At 40.2% G+C, this 14,842-nt stretch overlaps 1 protein-coding gene across 1 annotated transcript; it reads right to left on the minus strand.

The window, feature by feature from the left end:
- Positions 1-3,245: 3,245 nt before the first annotated feature.
- On the minus strand, positions 3,246-13,145 carry cuedc2 (CUE domain containing 2). Its single transcript, XM_080448744.1, has 10 exons — positions 13,121-13,145; positions 12,807-12,948; positions 11,164-11,247; positions 10,012-10,155; positions 9,443-9,504; positions 8,325-8,458; positions 7,693-7,860; positions 6,713-6,777; positions 5,898-5,958; positions 3,246-5,800 (listed from the first exon to the last, which is right to left on the minus strand). The coding sequence occupies exons 1-10, from the start codon at positions 13,125-13,127 to the stop codon at positions 5,654-5,656; spliced, it is 1,014 nt and encodes a 337-aa protein (XP_080304870.1). The 5' UTR covers positions 13,128-13,145; the 3' UTR covers positions 3,246-5,653.
- Between the last annotated feature and the right edge of the window lie 1,697 nt (positions 13,146-14,842).

The raw sequence follows: 14,842 nt of genomic DNA on the forward strand, positions 1-14,842 counted from the left end.
GGGTGTTCCCTAATGGTCTGGGGTGTTCCCCCCCCCCCCCCCCCCCTAAACGCGGTCTTATGTACAGTATATGGCCTTTTTTTGTGCCTGAACCCTTTGGCCAATGGAAGTTGTGGGGGGGTTGGTAGATGCAAGGTCTATGAGAAAACATTTCTAATCGCATACATGACACCGCTGTAGTTTGATAAGTTAATACGGAGCCCCCTCTACACCCCAACTATACCTAACTATCCTGCATTGTCAGCCTCGGAGCTGAAAATATTTTGAAGTGCTTCCTCTCACATTTTGTAAATTAATGTGTTTGCATACCTAGGAAAATAAATATGCTTTTCATTTTGTGAATATTAATTCACATAACTTCACTGTTCACATAGGTCTGCTAATGACATGGTTTTGGGAGTGATTAACAAATAATTCTTCCTAGAATTGAATGCCGGAAGGAATCCGATTCCCTATAATTAATTTATTTGAGTTGAATGATTAGTTTTATCTTTATGCTGTTTGATTTATATTCTAAGAATATTATTGGATGCGTGTGTGTGTGCGGTTTTTTTTTTTTTAAAGAAGTAATGCAAATGTATTTGACTACCAATGGTACATACCAGTAAGAAAGGTGCACAGAAAAGTATTCATACAAGACAACATTTTAGCTGGCAATTAATTTAATTTCTCTGTTCATACCTAGTATGATAGTAAAATGTTTTTCTTTAAAGGGATGCCCATACAAACGATTTAACCACTTGAACCCCAACACCCCCTATTTTGGGGGGGGGAAACAGTCGCCAGAAATAGCTGATCTACAAGCTCACAACGCAATGCGTTGTGAGCTTGTAGATCGGCTATTTCTGGTCAAAGAGATACTGTGTAGAAGGAAACCAGAGCAGACCAAGTAGAGTTTTAACTGCGTTGAGGGTTTAAGTAGTTAATACATATACACTAGTATATCCAGCAGTGTGGATAGATGGGGCTGATATAGTGTGACCACTTTTTGATTGCAGACGTGTTTATCAACCACCACAGTGTAACAGTGGTTCCCAACTTGGGGTCCGGGCCCTCCTAGAAGGGGTGCCAAAGATCACAGCATGAGGCCTTTTCTGTCCAAACCTTTTAAACAACGTTGCACAAAATCATAACTTGCTTTCGTCCACTTTAAACCTGGCATCCCTGTTTTGAGCATGACATATTGTCAAAAACATTCAACATTGTTTTCAAGCAGATCTACAAGCTCACAACACAAACTATATAGTGTCATGACTCATGAGTGTGTGCACATGGGTGTGGGTGGGGCAAATTTTGTCAGATGTAAGAAGGGGGGGCCTCCCAAGGTAAAGAGGGTTGGGAACCATTGTAAAATAGTACAGTGTACCTTCTGTAATGGTCCAGATTGCTGTGGCATGTCAGGCTTGACTTTACTGTCAGCTGGGCCTGGATTTATCACGCGTCTCAGAGCAGGAAACCGGTCCTAACTTGCACCAAAAATTCCAAGAGACTGATGCACATTTGGTCCTGCTTTTTGGGCATAGGAGTAGAACCATTTGATCAACTTAATTAAACATAATGAACCCTACCGTCCCTCCCTGTTCTGGGGAAAACCTTTGGCAAAAATAGCAGATCCACAAGCTCACAACACACAGACTCTGAGTCCCCCAGAGTACAGAGCCCCCGGGAGACTCTGGTCAAAGTTTATAGGTTTTAATAAGTGGTTAAATGGCTAGATTCCCTGGAGTTGTTCCAGTGTCATAGATGAGGATGCATACTGTATGTATGTGAATCCAAACTAAAGCAATACCATAGCATCAACGGACAAGTGATGTTTTTTGTTGTTTGTTTTCGCCTTCTATACAAATTGCTAATTGATAAATATGAGATTTCTGTAAACTACATTTTGACATTAGATCGTTTTTAACCTAGGTTACTTAAGTTTATTACAGACGCATATTCAATTGGTCCTATTTTATTTATTACATTTTGTTTTATCCCGCAACAAAATACAAACGGGCATAATCTTTGAATATTGAGCGCAAAACGTATCTCAAAAAGATGCAAGATGTCACCGTCATTCCCATTTTGTGAATCAGTATTCTTAAAAAAACTAAAGTATGCCTTCATTCTTAAAAGTAAAGTTCTACTCCTTGCTGAAAGTGGGTGTAATAAGCTTATCAACTACCTCTTTCTTCCTGATGAAATTGTCAACGCGATTCGAAGTGCTCTTGAGACGCTTGACAAATGACTGTCCCAGGTCCATCACTAAAATTCAAACAAGAATTAATCAGAAGACTGTTTTGAAAATGTGTTTGAGCGTATCTTTAAATATGACATTTTATGTTTACTCTATAAAAACGGCACTTGTGTAATAGTTACACACTGCAATTATTTAGGACGTCAAGGTGTGAGAACCATTTGAAAGATGGCTATTGTGTCATTTCTTTTAATAGTTCATAAATAAATTATGAAGGACATTAAGAAGCACTGATGGGATGGATTCATTGCCTGTGAAGTGCTGAATGTGCCAAAATATTGTGTACAGGGAATCATCAGTGTTTAGAGGCTGTGCAATTTATACTCTGCCGTGTGCAGAAAATAGGTGATTTACAAGCTCACACAATACATCGTGTTGTGAGCTTGTAGATTGGCTACTTTCTTTACGCTGCACTGTTGTACGATGAAGTATAAAACTAACCCTGGATGAATCTGTATTAGTCTGTGGTGAACTATCGAGGACAATTCTAAGTTGGCAAATATTTCCAAACAAATATACAGTACAGCCTGATTTTAAGGTTCAGGCTTTTCATTAGATTGTGTTTGTGTGCATCTGTTTATCATTTACACATTACTGTCATGGAAAAGCAATACTTCCTCTGTACAAGTACATAAGTCTGGATTATAAATCGGTTTGACTTTTCTCTTCTGTTCCAACGTTATTTTGTTTACCATGTGTGCCTTGTTCCACAACGGCATGGCACTAGGCTAGTTCTTGCAAGCACACTTTTATTTTCAGGATATGAAATTGGGAAATTCTCATCAGTGGTTCATGAATGTCTTCTTGTTTTGGCCAAAATGTGCGCTCTCTCAATTCTGAATAAAGTTTGTGGACTTCTGCTACACTTCTAAATGGCTACTGCAGGTAAAATGTTCAAGTTGTGTTGCATTTTTAATATACTACTGATGGGGGAATTGAGTGAATAAATCAAAGACAAAATTAGTTGAGTAAAAAAATTGTATTTATTTACTATAAACTGTGTAGTAACACGCCAAATTAGTTCAAGCAAAGTTGTAATTTGAACAACTAGGTAAATGATTCGTAAGATTGTGCACTACAGTAACACCATATTACGTACAATAATTAAAAACAACACTGAGGCAAGTGTAACTTACACCTTTTCAACACTTAGTGTTACACCTACACTTGGAGAAGCAAATTCTGTAATTATACCTGATGCCAAATAAAAGGCTAGGTCACTCCCAATGTATGGAGGACAAAACAAAAGTAGTGTAACTCAGTGAAAACATGTTAACCAAAGTATCCTAATATACAATAAAAAACTTAATTCAAATACATTGACAAGCACATCACAAGCAAAACAAATCAAATCCCATGTAGAGAATAGATGCCATTAATAAAACTTAAGAGGACCATAGTAGTAGTCTTTCTGTAAACAGGCCCTTTCATGTGCTTAACGTTTTCCTTCCACAACACTGGCAAGCATTTAGAAACTTTGCAAATCTAGACATTTATATCAAAAATAAAGAGGACGCTATTCGATTGAAGTGTAGCTCTATTCCTCAAAAGCAGCATTCAACTGATTTATAAATATTTATAATTCTCTGGGTGTCTAACCTCTGGGTGTCTAACTTCAACATTACCTAGTCTAAATAGTAACAGGATTTACAGAAATGTAGCAATTTACAGCAATGAAAATAAAAGTATTGAGTGGGTTTCTCAAATGATGACAGGTTACTGCTTAACCACCTCCGTATGATGGCCACCAAATACGACCGTTCCCAAAACCATAATGACTACGCCACAAATGTAAACAGCTGTCAGCAACTGTTCCTGCAGAACACAGAAACTGCAGGTTAATCTGCATTACTAAATCCACAAATATGACAAAACGCAAAACCAATGTGACATTTTTGCGTAGATGAGAGCTGAGGGGTAATTTTTAAACAAATTTTGGATTATAGTCAGATGACGCAATTGGGGAATGCAGCCCCGCCCCTGTCTAGCTAGTGTCAATACAAAGAAAAAACGACAAGAACAAAAAGAACACCGGAACTCAGTCAGTCAAACTGTCAGTGCTTCGTCAGACCTGCTGAGATGGTTAAACAGTAAATATTACACAGGTTATTACACAAACAAGCTATGACATCCCCACCTAAACTTGATGTCAACAATCAAATGGCAACAATCCCAGAGGTAAATAAAACAGTGTTGCCAATAAGAGATGACAAGTCTTCAACCAAGGCATATCATGGTAATACCTTTATCACAACTAAAGCAAATAAGAATAAGTTACAAATAATAAAACCACGTAAAGAAAAAAGACTATAGCTGCTCTTACTTCTTAGTGCAGTAGTTCTCAAAGTGCGGTCCGGGGACCCCCAGGGGTCCTTCAGGGGTTTCCCTGTAAAATTAGTCACTATAGCATCATCATCATAATCAGGATAACCACTTTAACCCTACTCATGGATTAAAGTTCTCAGTCGCCACGACTGATTTAAGTCATTTGGGTTCCCAAAAAAAAAGCCAGCATGTCTTCTATATTGTGCAGCGAAAATACACACGTATGTGTCAATATTTTCGGTTATTTTAAGATTAGAGCATTTGAAAAACTTGTCAAACTGGCAATATGTTCAGAAGCACCTTCCATAAAAACCTAATGGTCTCGGATATTTCATAAAAGCAAAGGTTTAAAGCCTCAATCTATGATTTTCTTTCACCTGGTTGGCTGTATGTAGAACAGTAGGAACAATATTACTAACCTGATGAAGACCCTTTGCGGTCGAAACGTTGCCTTAGGGCGCGCTCCCACCGCACTTTTATTTTACCTCTGGTGCGGAATCTGCCAATGCTTGGTCAATGCAAATGCGTGGATTCCTGGTCTTGCGGATTTTTTCCAAGAATCCACGCATTTGAATTGACAAAGCATTGGCAGATTCTGCCCCAGAGGTAAAATAAAAGTGCGTTGGAAGCGCGCCCTAACTATTGAATACAAATTTCTACTGGGAGCAAAACGGTGTGCGGACTTCCCCTCTTTTCCTTGATGTACGTATTGTTGTCCAGCACCCGATAAGTTGTTTTGGGATGTGTGTGCTTACTTAAAAAATCTTGGAACATGTTTTTAACGTTTTAACAACTCAAATCTGGAGTGGGGGTTGTCCCTGGCACAAAATATTTTCAGATACGAGTCTGTGGCCAAATACATGTTAATTTGGGGGTCCTTGGCATGAAAAAAGGTTTGAGAACCACTTGGTCTTAGTGCCGTGGTTCTCAAAGTGGGGTTCCAATGGACACACGACTCACAGAGTGTACAAATGGAACCAAATGGACCCTTTAGGGTTCTTGGTTCCATTTGTACACACTCTGAGTTATGGGGGGGGGGGGTCGTTGAAATAAAAAATGATTGAGAACCACCGTCTTAAGTGTGTTTGGTCAGTGGAATCTGTATTTCCTGGCAGGTTTCAGACTGACATACGTCTTCTTCACGTCGTCGCTCTCCTCTTTCTTCACCAGCTGGAAGCGCTCCCCTTTAGTGGTCACCACCTGGTTGCTGTGGTAACGAACTAGCTTCTTTGGAGGCTGTAAAAGCAATACAAGATGATAGAGATGATTTTAAAAGAGCAGTCAGAACGGATTGGATTGTTTGTAACTTCTGACGGTACTAATAAGGACTTACGTCTTTGGGAGCGACAGGCCGGTGCGTTTTCTTGTCCTCTTCCCTGTCTACGTGCATGTACCTGGAGAAACATTATAGTCACAAATATGGACTTCCATCCTGTCTACTAGGCACAGTGGTTGTCAACCAGTGGTCCGGGGACCACCAGTGGTCCTTGAGGGGGTTCCAGGTGATCCCCAGCTGAATGATGGAGAGTTGCTAACCAAATGGACCCTTGTAGATCTTTAACTCTTGAGAGTGTAAAATTAAACCCATTTGGTTTAATTTTACGCTCTCAAGAGTTAAATTATTGTTCAACATCTGCATTACTTAATTAAATAATTGTTATTTTGATCAACGTTTGCCCGTTATCTCTCCTATGGTACCAGATCAATACAGCATGGAATTGTGGACAAAATCTTATCCAAAGATAACTAAATAGTCTTGTGTGAGAGTCTAAATCTGATCAAATGGTGGTCCGTGGCTCAAATACCAAATAAATAATGGACCCTGATATGATAATGGTTGAAAACCACTGTACTAGCATGTACCTGGAGAAACCTCTCACATTAGTCATACATAATAGTCTGTTACTTTTCAGGATTCAAATTCAAAAACAGCAAAAGTAGCAGATCTACAAGCACTCGTCGAGCTTGCGGATCTGCTGCTTTTGTGTGACGCTTGTAATATACGAAAAAAAAACACAAAAAGTGTAAAAGAATATGGAGATGAGAGGTTTCTGCCCGACGGCAACGAAACGGCCTTCACAACCCAGAAGCAGCCTAAAGCCATTTTCTCCTACTGTGTACCATGACATGATCAGAAGTGGGACTTACTTCTGTAGGATGCTCTCCCTCAGCTTCTGTTCTGTGGCTGGGGACACGTCCTTCACATGGTTCACCTGAGCCAACAACCAGGATAGAACAGCAGGTTTGTCATCCAAGAGGAAAATTGCAACTTATTAACATATTCAATCCAGGAACGCATCTCTGTCATTTTAGATTTTTCAAAAAATAACAGATATACAAGCTCATAGCTATGAGCTTGTAGATCTGCTATTTTTGAGTACTAAAAAAAAAAGCAAACATTTATAATTCAAATCTATGCTTCGGGGGTGGGGGGAGGGGGGGGGCAGGGAGGTCCCCTGGAACAAAATATTTGACAAATGTTCGCTTTAAAAATATAAATATATACAAAGATTTGCTAAAATGTTTGCGATTTAAAAAAAAATAGCAAATCTACGAGCTCATAGCGCGGCACTCGGTGCCGCGCTATGAGCTTGTATATCTGCTGTTTTTGAATAGCCAAGGACATCTTGAAAATTACACAGGAGCTTGTATATCTGCTGTTTTTGAATAGCCAAAGACATCTTGAAAATTACACAGATGCGTTCCCGGATTGAATGGGTTAAATTATAATTTATTGACAGTATAGGACGAAACAATTCAGCGGCCTTGTGGTTAGTGTGTCCGCCCTGAGATTAGGAGGTCGGGGGTTCAATCCAAGTAGTACCGAAGACTATAGAAATGGGACCCGATGCCGCCCTGCTTGGCACTCAGCATCAAGGGTTGGATTGGGAGTAAGTCCCTGTGACATGCTAGCACCATGTCCGCCTCAGGCTACAGAAACAGGAGATCGGCTTCTGACCTAAGGGGGCCACATGGCTCGGAACCCGTTGGTTCCCAAGGCAACTTTTACGAGACAAAAAGATCTCAGACGCGACAGAGCAAACAAAAGGACATCTGTATACAAAACAACAGCATTATGCAAAGCTGGCAGCCACCGACACTAGGAACATTATTTGGGGGAGCCTCACATTGAGAGGAGAAGGTTGGAGCTGGACGTCCCCCTCGATGATGAGGCGCACAGCCTCCTCCAGGTCCCCCTTGGCGATGGACAGCGCATTGCGGGCCTCCGACAGGCGGCACTTAGGGAACATCTCTAACAGGTGCTGCTCCCGCTCCTCCCACTCTGATAGTGGTACCTACACACACATGAAACATTTGAATTCCTTCAGGAACTGAGCTAGCAGTCACATGGGAGAATATTATTTCAACAAATTACATTTATCAACAAATAGATGGGAAAAATATATATATATTTTTTATAATGGACTAAAATATTCTGATTAATGACTTGTTATCAACCCTGTTTAATACCTAGTCATACAACATTATCGCGGAAAATATTCGATCTACAAGCTCACAATGCGATGTGTAGAGAGCTTATAGATCTGCTATATAATAAACATTTCAAAAGAAAAACAGCTACATTTCCCCCAAAAATGTATAATTTCTTATCAAAATCGATTAAAGGTTTGATTAACTGTTGCACCCGCAATGGAGTTAACAGTGGAAATAACTTTATTTGAAAGATTCAAGTGGAGAAGACAATAAGAAACAAAAACAATCCACTAATATGAGCTGATATTGGGTAAGATTTTAATACCTTGGCAGTGGCGCCCTCTGTCTGCATACTAAGGCAGCACGCGTCTTTCACAGGAAGAGGCCCAGGAGACAGAGCTGCATGTTGAAGTGGGATGTCATCCGTTCTCACCTTGCTCACAATCCTCACATCATTCTCTGTCATAAACAAACAGTAATCACACATAAAATCTGTACACTCTAGAGCAGTGGTTCTCAAACTTTTTAATGTCAAGCCCCCAAAATGATGGGCAGACCCCCATCTCAAATATTTTTGGTCCAGGGACCCCCAGAAGCAAAGATTTGAGATACAAATGTTTGCGTAAAAAAATATGTATTCACAGGTTTGCACAAATTTTCACGATATTTAAAAAAATAGCAGATCTACAAGCTCATAGCGCTGCACCGAGTGCCGCGCTATGAGCTTGTGGATCTGCTATTTTTGAATAGCCAAAGTATAAAAGGTTAAACTTGTGTACACCCCTGGGGGTCCCCGGACCCCACTTTGAGAACCAATGCTCTAGAGGAGATATTCAGCTATGTTCTGAAGTTTAAATGTGCAGTAACTAATTGATACGTTTGTTACAATAAGTGTTAAGTAGGCCCATCTTCTGATAGTAATCATGTGCTATTGAGTGTTTGCTCAGTAACAGGGCTCTCTCCCTGTCTGAAAATGCATTTTCAGGTCAGGATACCGATTTCACACAGGATACAGGATAAACAAGTGACACTGGAAGTGATGAAACAGAAAAATGAGCAGTCACAATTGTAACTGGAACACTATAAAAATTTAAACTGATGAATGGGTACTCTCTCCTGATTGGATGAAATTGGCAACACACCTGAAAATGTATTTTCTGTTTATTAAAGAGCTGGAGAGACATGGAGACTCCTGTTACTGAACAAACACTCTAAAGCAATGATTCCAAATTGAATATAGAGCTTTAAAATGTGAAACAAAAACACCTTTGTTTTAACCAAAAATTTCACTTAACCTACCTTTAAATGCATGCATGCATGCTATTCAACAAGGATCTAGGTTTCATAACTTGATCCAACTGAATGAATAAGATTCACTGGGACATGCATCTAATGCCAGGGCGATCTTACTGTAACAATAGCAAGCTGTTAAGAACATCTTACCTGAGCTTCGAGCTGTGGCTAGCTTGGAAGCCAGGCTGAACATCATCTCACAGACTTTGACGCTGTAAAATAAGAAATGCTTAAAATAAATGACAACAGTGCGAAAAATGTGATCTGACAGATGCTCCTATCAAGAGCGACTTAGAAAGCGCCAGATTGGAGGAAAACAAGCACAAATTAACTGTCAAATCTGTCAAATCAGTGTTTCTCAAACCTTTTCAGGTCAAGGACCCCCAAAACTGTCATTTTTGATTTATGCGTTGGCTATTCAAAAATAGCAGATATACAAGCTCACAGCGCGTAACTTTGTGCCACGCTGCGAGCTTGTACATCTGCTGTTTTGGAACATTTTTTAAACATCTTGAAAGAGTGAGAACTACTGAATTAGAATGCATTTTGTAGAATCGGCCTCAGGTCTTAATGGGTTCAAATGTTACAAAACTATTCCAAACAGCGACTTGGCGACAGATATGCTGCATTGTTTTGTAATCATTGCGTCTGTTGTAGCTGCCAGTGTGTGAATGCAGCATCAGGAGAACAGTCGAGATAAAGTGTTCTCATCTTTTTACCCGTCAATTTCAGCGAAGCCGGGTATGTAGGCCTCCAGCATCTCGGCGAACACCTCCACATCAAAGTTCTCCTCCACACTCTCCCGGGAGCCCAGGTCCTCCAACACTCCGGTGATGTAGGAGAGGAGAACCTCATCCAAGGTACTGGTGGGGAAGAAAGAGTACAATTTAACCGCTTGCAACCCTCCTACAGCAGCGGTTCTCAAACTTTTCCATGTCAAGGACCACCCAAAAATGATATGCATTTGGCCGCGGACCCCCATCTCAAAAATATTGTTCCAGGAACCCCCAGAAACAAAGATTTGAGGTGAAAATATTCACTTTAAATTATATATTTAAAGATTTGCACAAATATTCACGATTTTTCAAAAATAGCAGATCTACAAGCTCATAGCGCGGCACCGAGCTTGTATGAGCTGAATAGCCAAAGTATAAAAGGTTAAAGTGGTTCAAATGATTGTGATATATATTAACACGTTTTGCTGGGGGCCCCCTGGAACCTCCCCATGGACCCCTGGGGGTCCCCGGACACCACTTTGAGAACCAACGTCCTACAGTATATACTTTGTTGACCGAGGTCCCCCAGGGGTCTAACCTTGGCCCACTCCATTTTCCGCTCTGCATCAAAATATTCGTCGGCGGACATAGCTGATCGACAAAGCTCACAACACCCGCAGCGTGGTGTGTTGGGAGCTTGTAGATCGGCTATTTTCGCCGAATGTTCACCTATTATGACATGCCCAGGATAGGGATGCTGGATCTAGTGGTTAAACTGGCGACATTTAGACCCGAGGCCGATTATTAAAACGCCTTCTAAATCCTGAAGTTTTCTGAAAAACTTCAAATATTTATCAAAACATTACAACAAATGTATGTTGCTATATACTGTACATAGCAACAAGAACCTCAAAAGGGGTTCCCGTCCTGAAAGGTAAATAGTTACAAATAGGGGTTCCCGCCCAAAATGGGTTAACACGATGAAACATTGCATTTTTCTCAATCTAAAGCTCTCGAAAAAAAAATAAAATAACTGATATTCGTCATCAGATAACCGATTCCTCAGGCTGGCAAACATGCATGACATAAAACTCTAAGAATCCCAGTCTTCTTGGAAGTATGGGAGGGTGTGTAATCCATGTTAGTAGGTCTGACCTGAGATCAGCATCTGGGATGAAGGTCTGGATGAATTCATGTAGAGCCCCGTGGATAATCTTGTGCAGGTCCATAGTGTCCAAACTGAGGAGAAACCTAAACTCAAGTTATTCTGTTGTAGCCGGGTGGTTGCCTGCTGATTGTTGAGTGACTTTACACCACAAGGACCAGTTCTCAGCTGAGCACAGAATGACATTGATGGCCAAGTTATTTATCTCTGATGGAAATGTTACAAAAGCATCTGAAGTTATTTAACTCTGATGGAAATGTTACAAAAGCATCTGACATAACACACAGAAAAGCTGAGGGAGGAGCCAGGTCTGGAACCAAACCACAGTGCCTAGAGCCTTTTAGTGTCGCCAACAGCTGCAACATCTCAACTTTCCTAACCCTAGTACTGTCTCTAACTCCCCTCAACAGATACAGTAGTGGAGCAGTAGCATGCCACTTAATTGGACACAGGCCGGGGTCTGATCAGCCTCGGTCGGGTCGCCTGGAGGAGGGTGTCGGTTGAAAGACCCGAAACACCCCAGGGACTCCAGGTAACAACACCGATGATGTGTCCAAGTGCATCAGTCGATGTTTTATGGACATATATAAATGTGCTCATACAATTTGTGGTATTTTAGACTAGAGTCTTGTAGGGTTGATGACTTAATGATTACCATAAGGCAAACAGTAAATATGTGATGATCACACTCATGAATCATGATACTTTTGTACTTAGAATCATTACATACTTGAATAAAACATTCAAAACAATATTACCCTAAATGACATTTTCTCTCATATAATGATACAATACAACAGCTGGGGATATTACAATTTACCAGCATGATGTCATTATGATTAGATCCATGCATCTTGTCATTACATCTACACATTTAAACCGACGGTTCTCAAAGTGGGGTCCGGGGACCCCCAGGGGTCCTTGAGGGAGTTCCAGGGGGTCCCCAGCTAAATGATAGTTAGGAACTAAATGGACCCTTATGGGTCTGTAACTCTGAGAGTGTACAAATAGAACCAAATGGACCCTTATGGGTCTTTAACTCTGAGAGTGTACAAATGGAACCAAATGGACCCTTATGGGTCTTGGACCCTTATGGGTCTTTAACTCTGAGAGTGTACAAATGGAACCAAATGGACCCTTATGGGTCTTTAACTCTGAGAGTGTACAAATAGAACCAAATGGACCCTTATGGGTCTATAACTCTGAGAGTATACAAATGGAACCAAATGGATAGAACCGGTTCCATTTGTATACTCTCAGAGTTAAATCAACACTGATTTTACTATATAAATTGGGGTGCCAGAGATAGAAATGCCATTAAATGGGGGTCTGTAGCCCTAATACATGTCAAACTGGGGGTTCTCGAAATTAAAATGGCTGAAAATCCCTGCTAGAGCTGTAAAAAATCTTCTCTTATGGGGGGTCTCTGCATGGCATATCTTCTCAAATGGGGGTCCGCGGGCTAATAAGTGTCAATTTGGTGGGTCCTTGACATGAAAAGGTTTTTTAGAACCACCGATTTAAACCATACATAAAATAATGAAATGAGGAGATCTAACATGTGTGAGATGTGGCATTTTGGACGAAGGTTAATAATATGTGGTTAAAGAAACGACACAATAATGATAGATACCTTACTAGCGTTGATATGACTGGCGGTGGATTAAAAAAAACTAAAACTAAACCAACTAAACCCTGGCTAAACGTACAGGATGTAGCATCTGCAGCAGATCTTCTCATCCAGTCAGCAGCATCAGCAACAAAACAAGGTTCTTCTGTGAAACAAATGTGAAAAATAACGCTTTATCTCCAGCAAACAAACAACCACTATTCATTCACTGACATGCATGCATGACCTTCACTCATGCATTCATTCCTATACTAATAGATCTGATCGAGCTATTACATGTCATGCACTCTGTGATATAAACAATAACATTAGCAAACCTAGCATGCGGCTCGAGCGAGCCAAAGAGTGTTGCCAGGTTTAGGGATAGAATTGAGAAACCAGTGTCTAGGAAAACAAGCCCAAAAGAAGCAACTTAGGGTCAATTTAGGGTCTTACGTCGAGTATGACAGTAGGTAACATGAGCACTTAAAGCTATGGATCTACAAGCTCACAACGCGTCACGATGCAACGCGTCGTGAGCTTGTAGATCTGCTATTTTCAAAACGTCTTGCAATACAATGTGGAATATTTGGAATATTTTAAAAACATTCTAACAACACAAATGCTCCTTGGCACTAAACATTTTCATGAAAATATTTGATAACCACTGGTTGAAAAAAGCCTAAATAAGCAACTACACTAGAAACAAGTCCCCCAAAAAAAACACAACCTGCAACTACCAATATTTACAAGTAACTTGAAACAAGTCCCCAAAAAAAATCGCTTATAACAAGCAGACCTGGCAACATTGATTGGATTAGCTACATGCGTCAGGTCAAGTCAGCTAAATTAAACGTCAAACTTCCTGTATGAGGACTTCAAAGTAAGGTACCATTGACTAGTAATAATTGATTGATTGATTGAATACTTTATTAGCAGTTTGCAGAAAAAAATCACATGAAAGTACAGTTCAATACAAGGTAAGCTAAGAGGATTTAAAACCTAAGAAAGCCTATGGCTTGTTTCCATTGGGGTCCTTTGTATTAAATTCATATACATTTAATGACAGACAGATATACACTACTATGCAAAACATCATAAAAACTGTTTGAAAACAGAACAACTGAAGATTTTTATTTTTTATTTATTTTTACAGTAAACAGTTTGAGAGGGGGGAGGGGGGCTAGGCTTTGACTTTTACAGGGGCCAGTTTCGAATTGCAGCCACCTGTAGGTACTCTTTTAGAGCGGTTTTGAATGAGAGTATAGGCTTTTGGTAAGGCATTGATTCCACATTTTTGTTGCATAGCAGGAGAACGAATTCAAACCCTTTTTATTGCCAAATCTGGGTTGAACGACTGTGATTAGTGGAGCTACTCCTGGTGTTATGATTGTGGACTTCATTTAAGTTTTTGAGGTACTTTTGACAGGTACATGGGTGTCTTATCTGTGTAGTGTATCTTGTAGACCAGGCCCATTGCAAGTTGCTGTACTCTGTCCTCTACCCTGAGCCATCCCACCCTTGCAAAGTGAGCAGGGGTTGAATGAGTCGTAGATGTAAGGCCAAGAAGTAGCCTTACCAGTTTGTTTTGGGATGTCTGGAGCCTTGTTTTTAAGGCCTTTGTAGTGGTACCATGAGGTGCATGCGTGTATGGAAGCGTAGTCGATACTGCAATGTAGAAACACTTTGTTACAAGTAAAAGTCCGGAATTCAAAATGGACTTGAGTAAAAGTACAAAAGTATTGGTACAAAATGTACTTAAAGTACCAAAAGTAGAAAGTACTCATTATGCAGAATGTCCCATTTCACAATTTTTCAAATGTATAAAAATCTTTTCAAAAAGCAGATCTACAAGCTCACAATGCGTCGCATCGCGACGCATTGTGAGCTTTTAGATCTTTTCAAATGACCGAAATGTATACAGGGCCGAAGTGGCCAATATGTTTTGTAATAATTATCAAAATCTACGAAGTAACTAGTAACTAATGTTTTCAAATAATTGTATTGGAGTTAAAGTGTAATATTTGCCTCTGAGATGTAGTGGTGTAGGAAGTAAAAGT

The sequence above is a fragment of the Gymnoscopelus braueri genome (genome assembly GCF_963280865.1).
Source record: "Gymnoscopelus braueri genome assembly, chromosome: 14".
NCBI classification, from domain to species: Eukaryota; Metazoa; Chordata; class Actinopteri; order Myctophiformes; family Myctophidae; genus Gymnoscopelus; species Gymnoscopelus braueri.

Coding starts and splice junctions, on each gene's coding strand:
- cuedc2 (XM_080448744.1), bottom strand. Junction 11,248..12,806: donor GTCATATCAACGCTAGTAAG/GTATCTATCATT, acceptor GTTTCTCCTCAG/TTTGGACACTATGGACCTGC. Junction 7,861..8,324: donor CAGAGGGCGCCACTGCCAAG/GTATTAAAATCT, acceptor ATGTGTGTGTAG/GTACCACTATCAGAGTGGGA.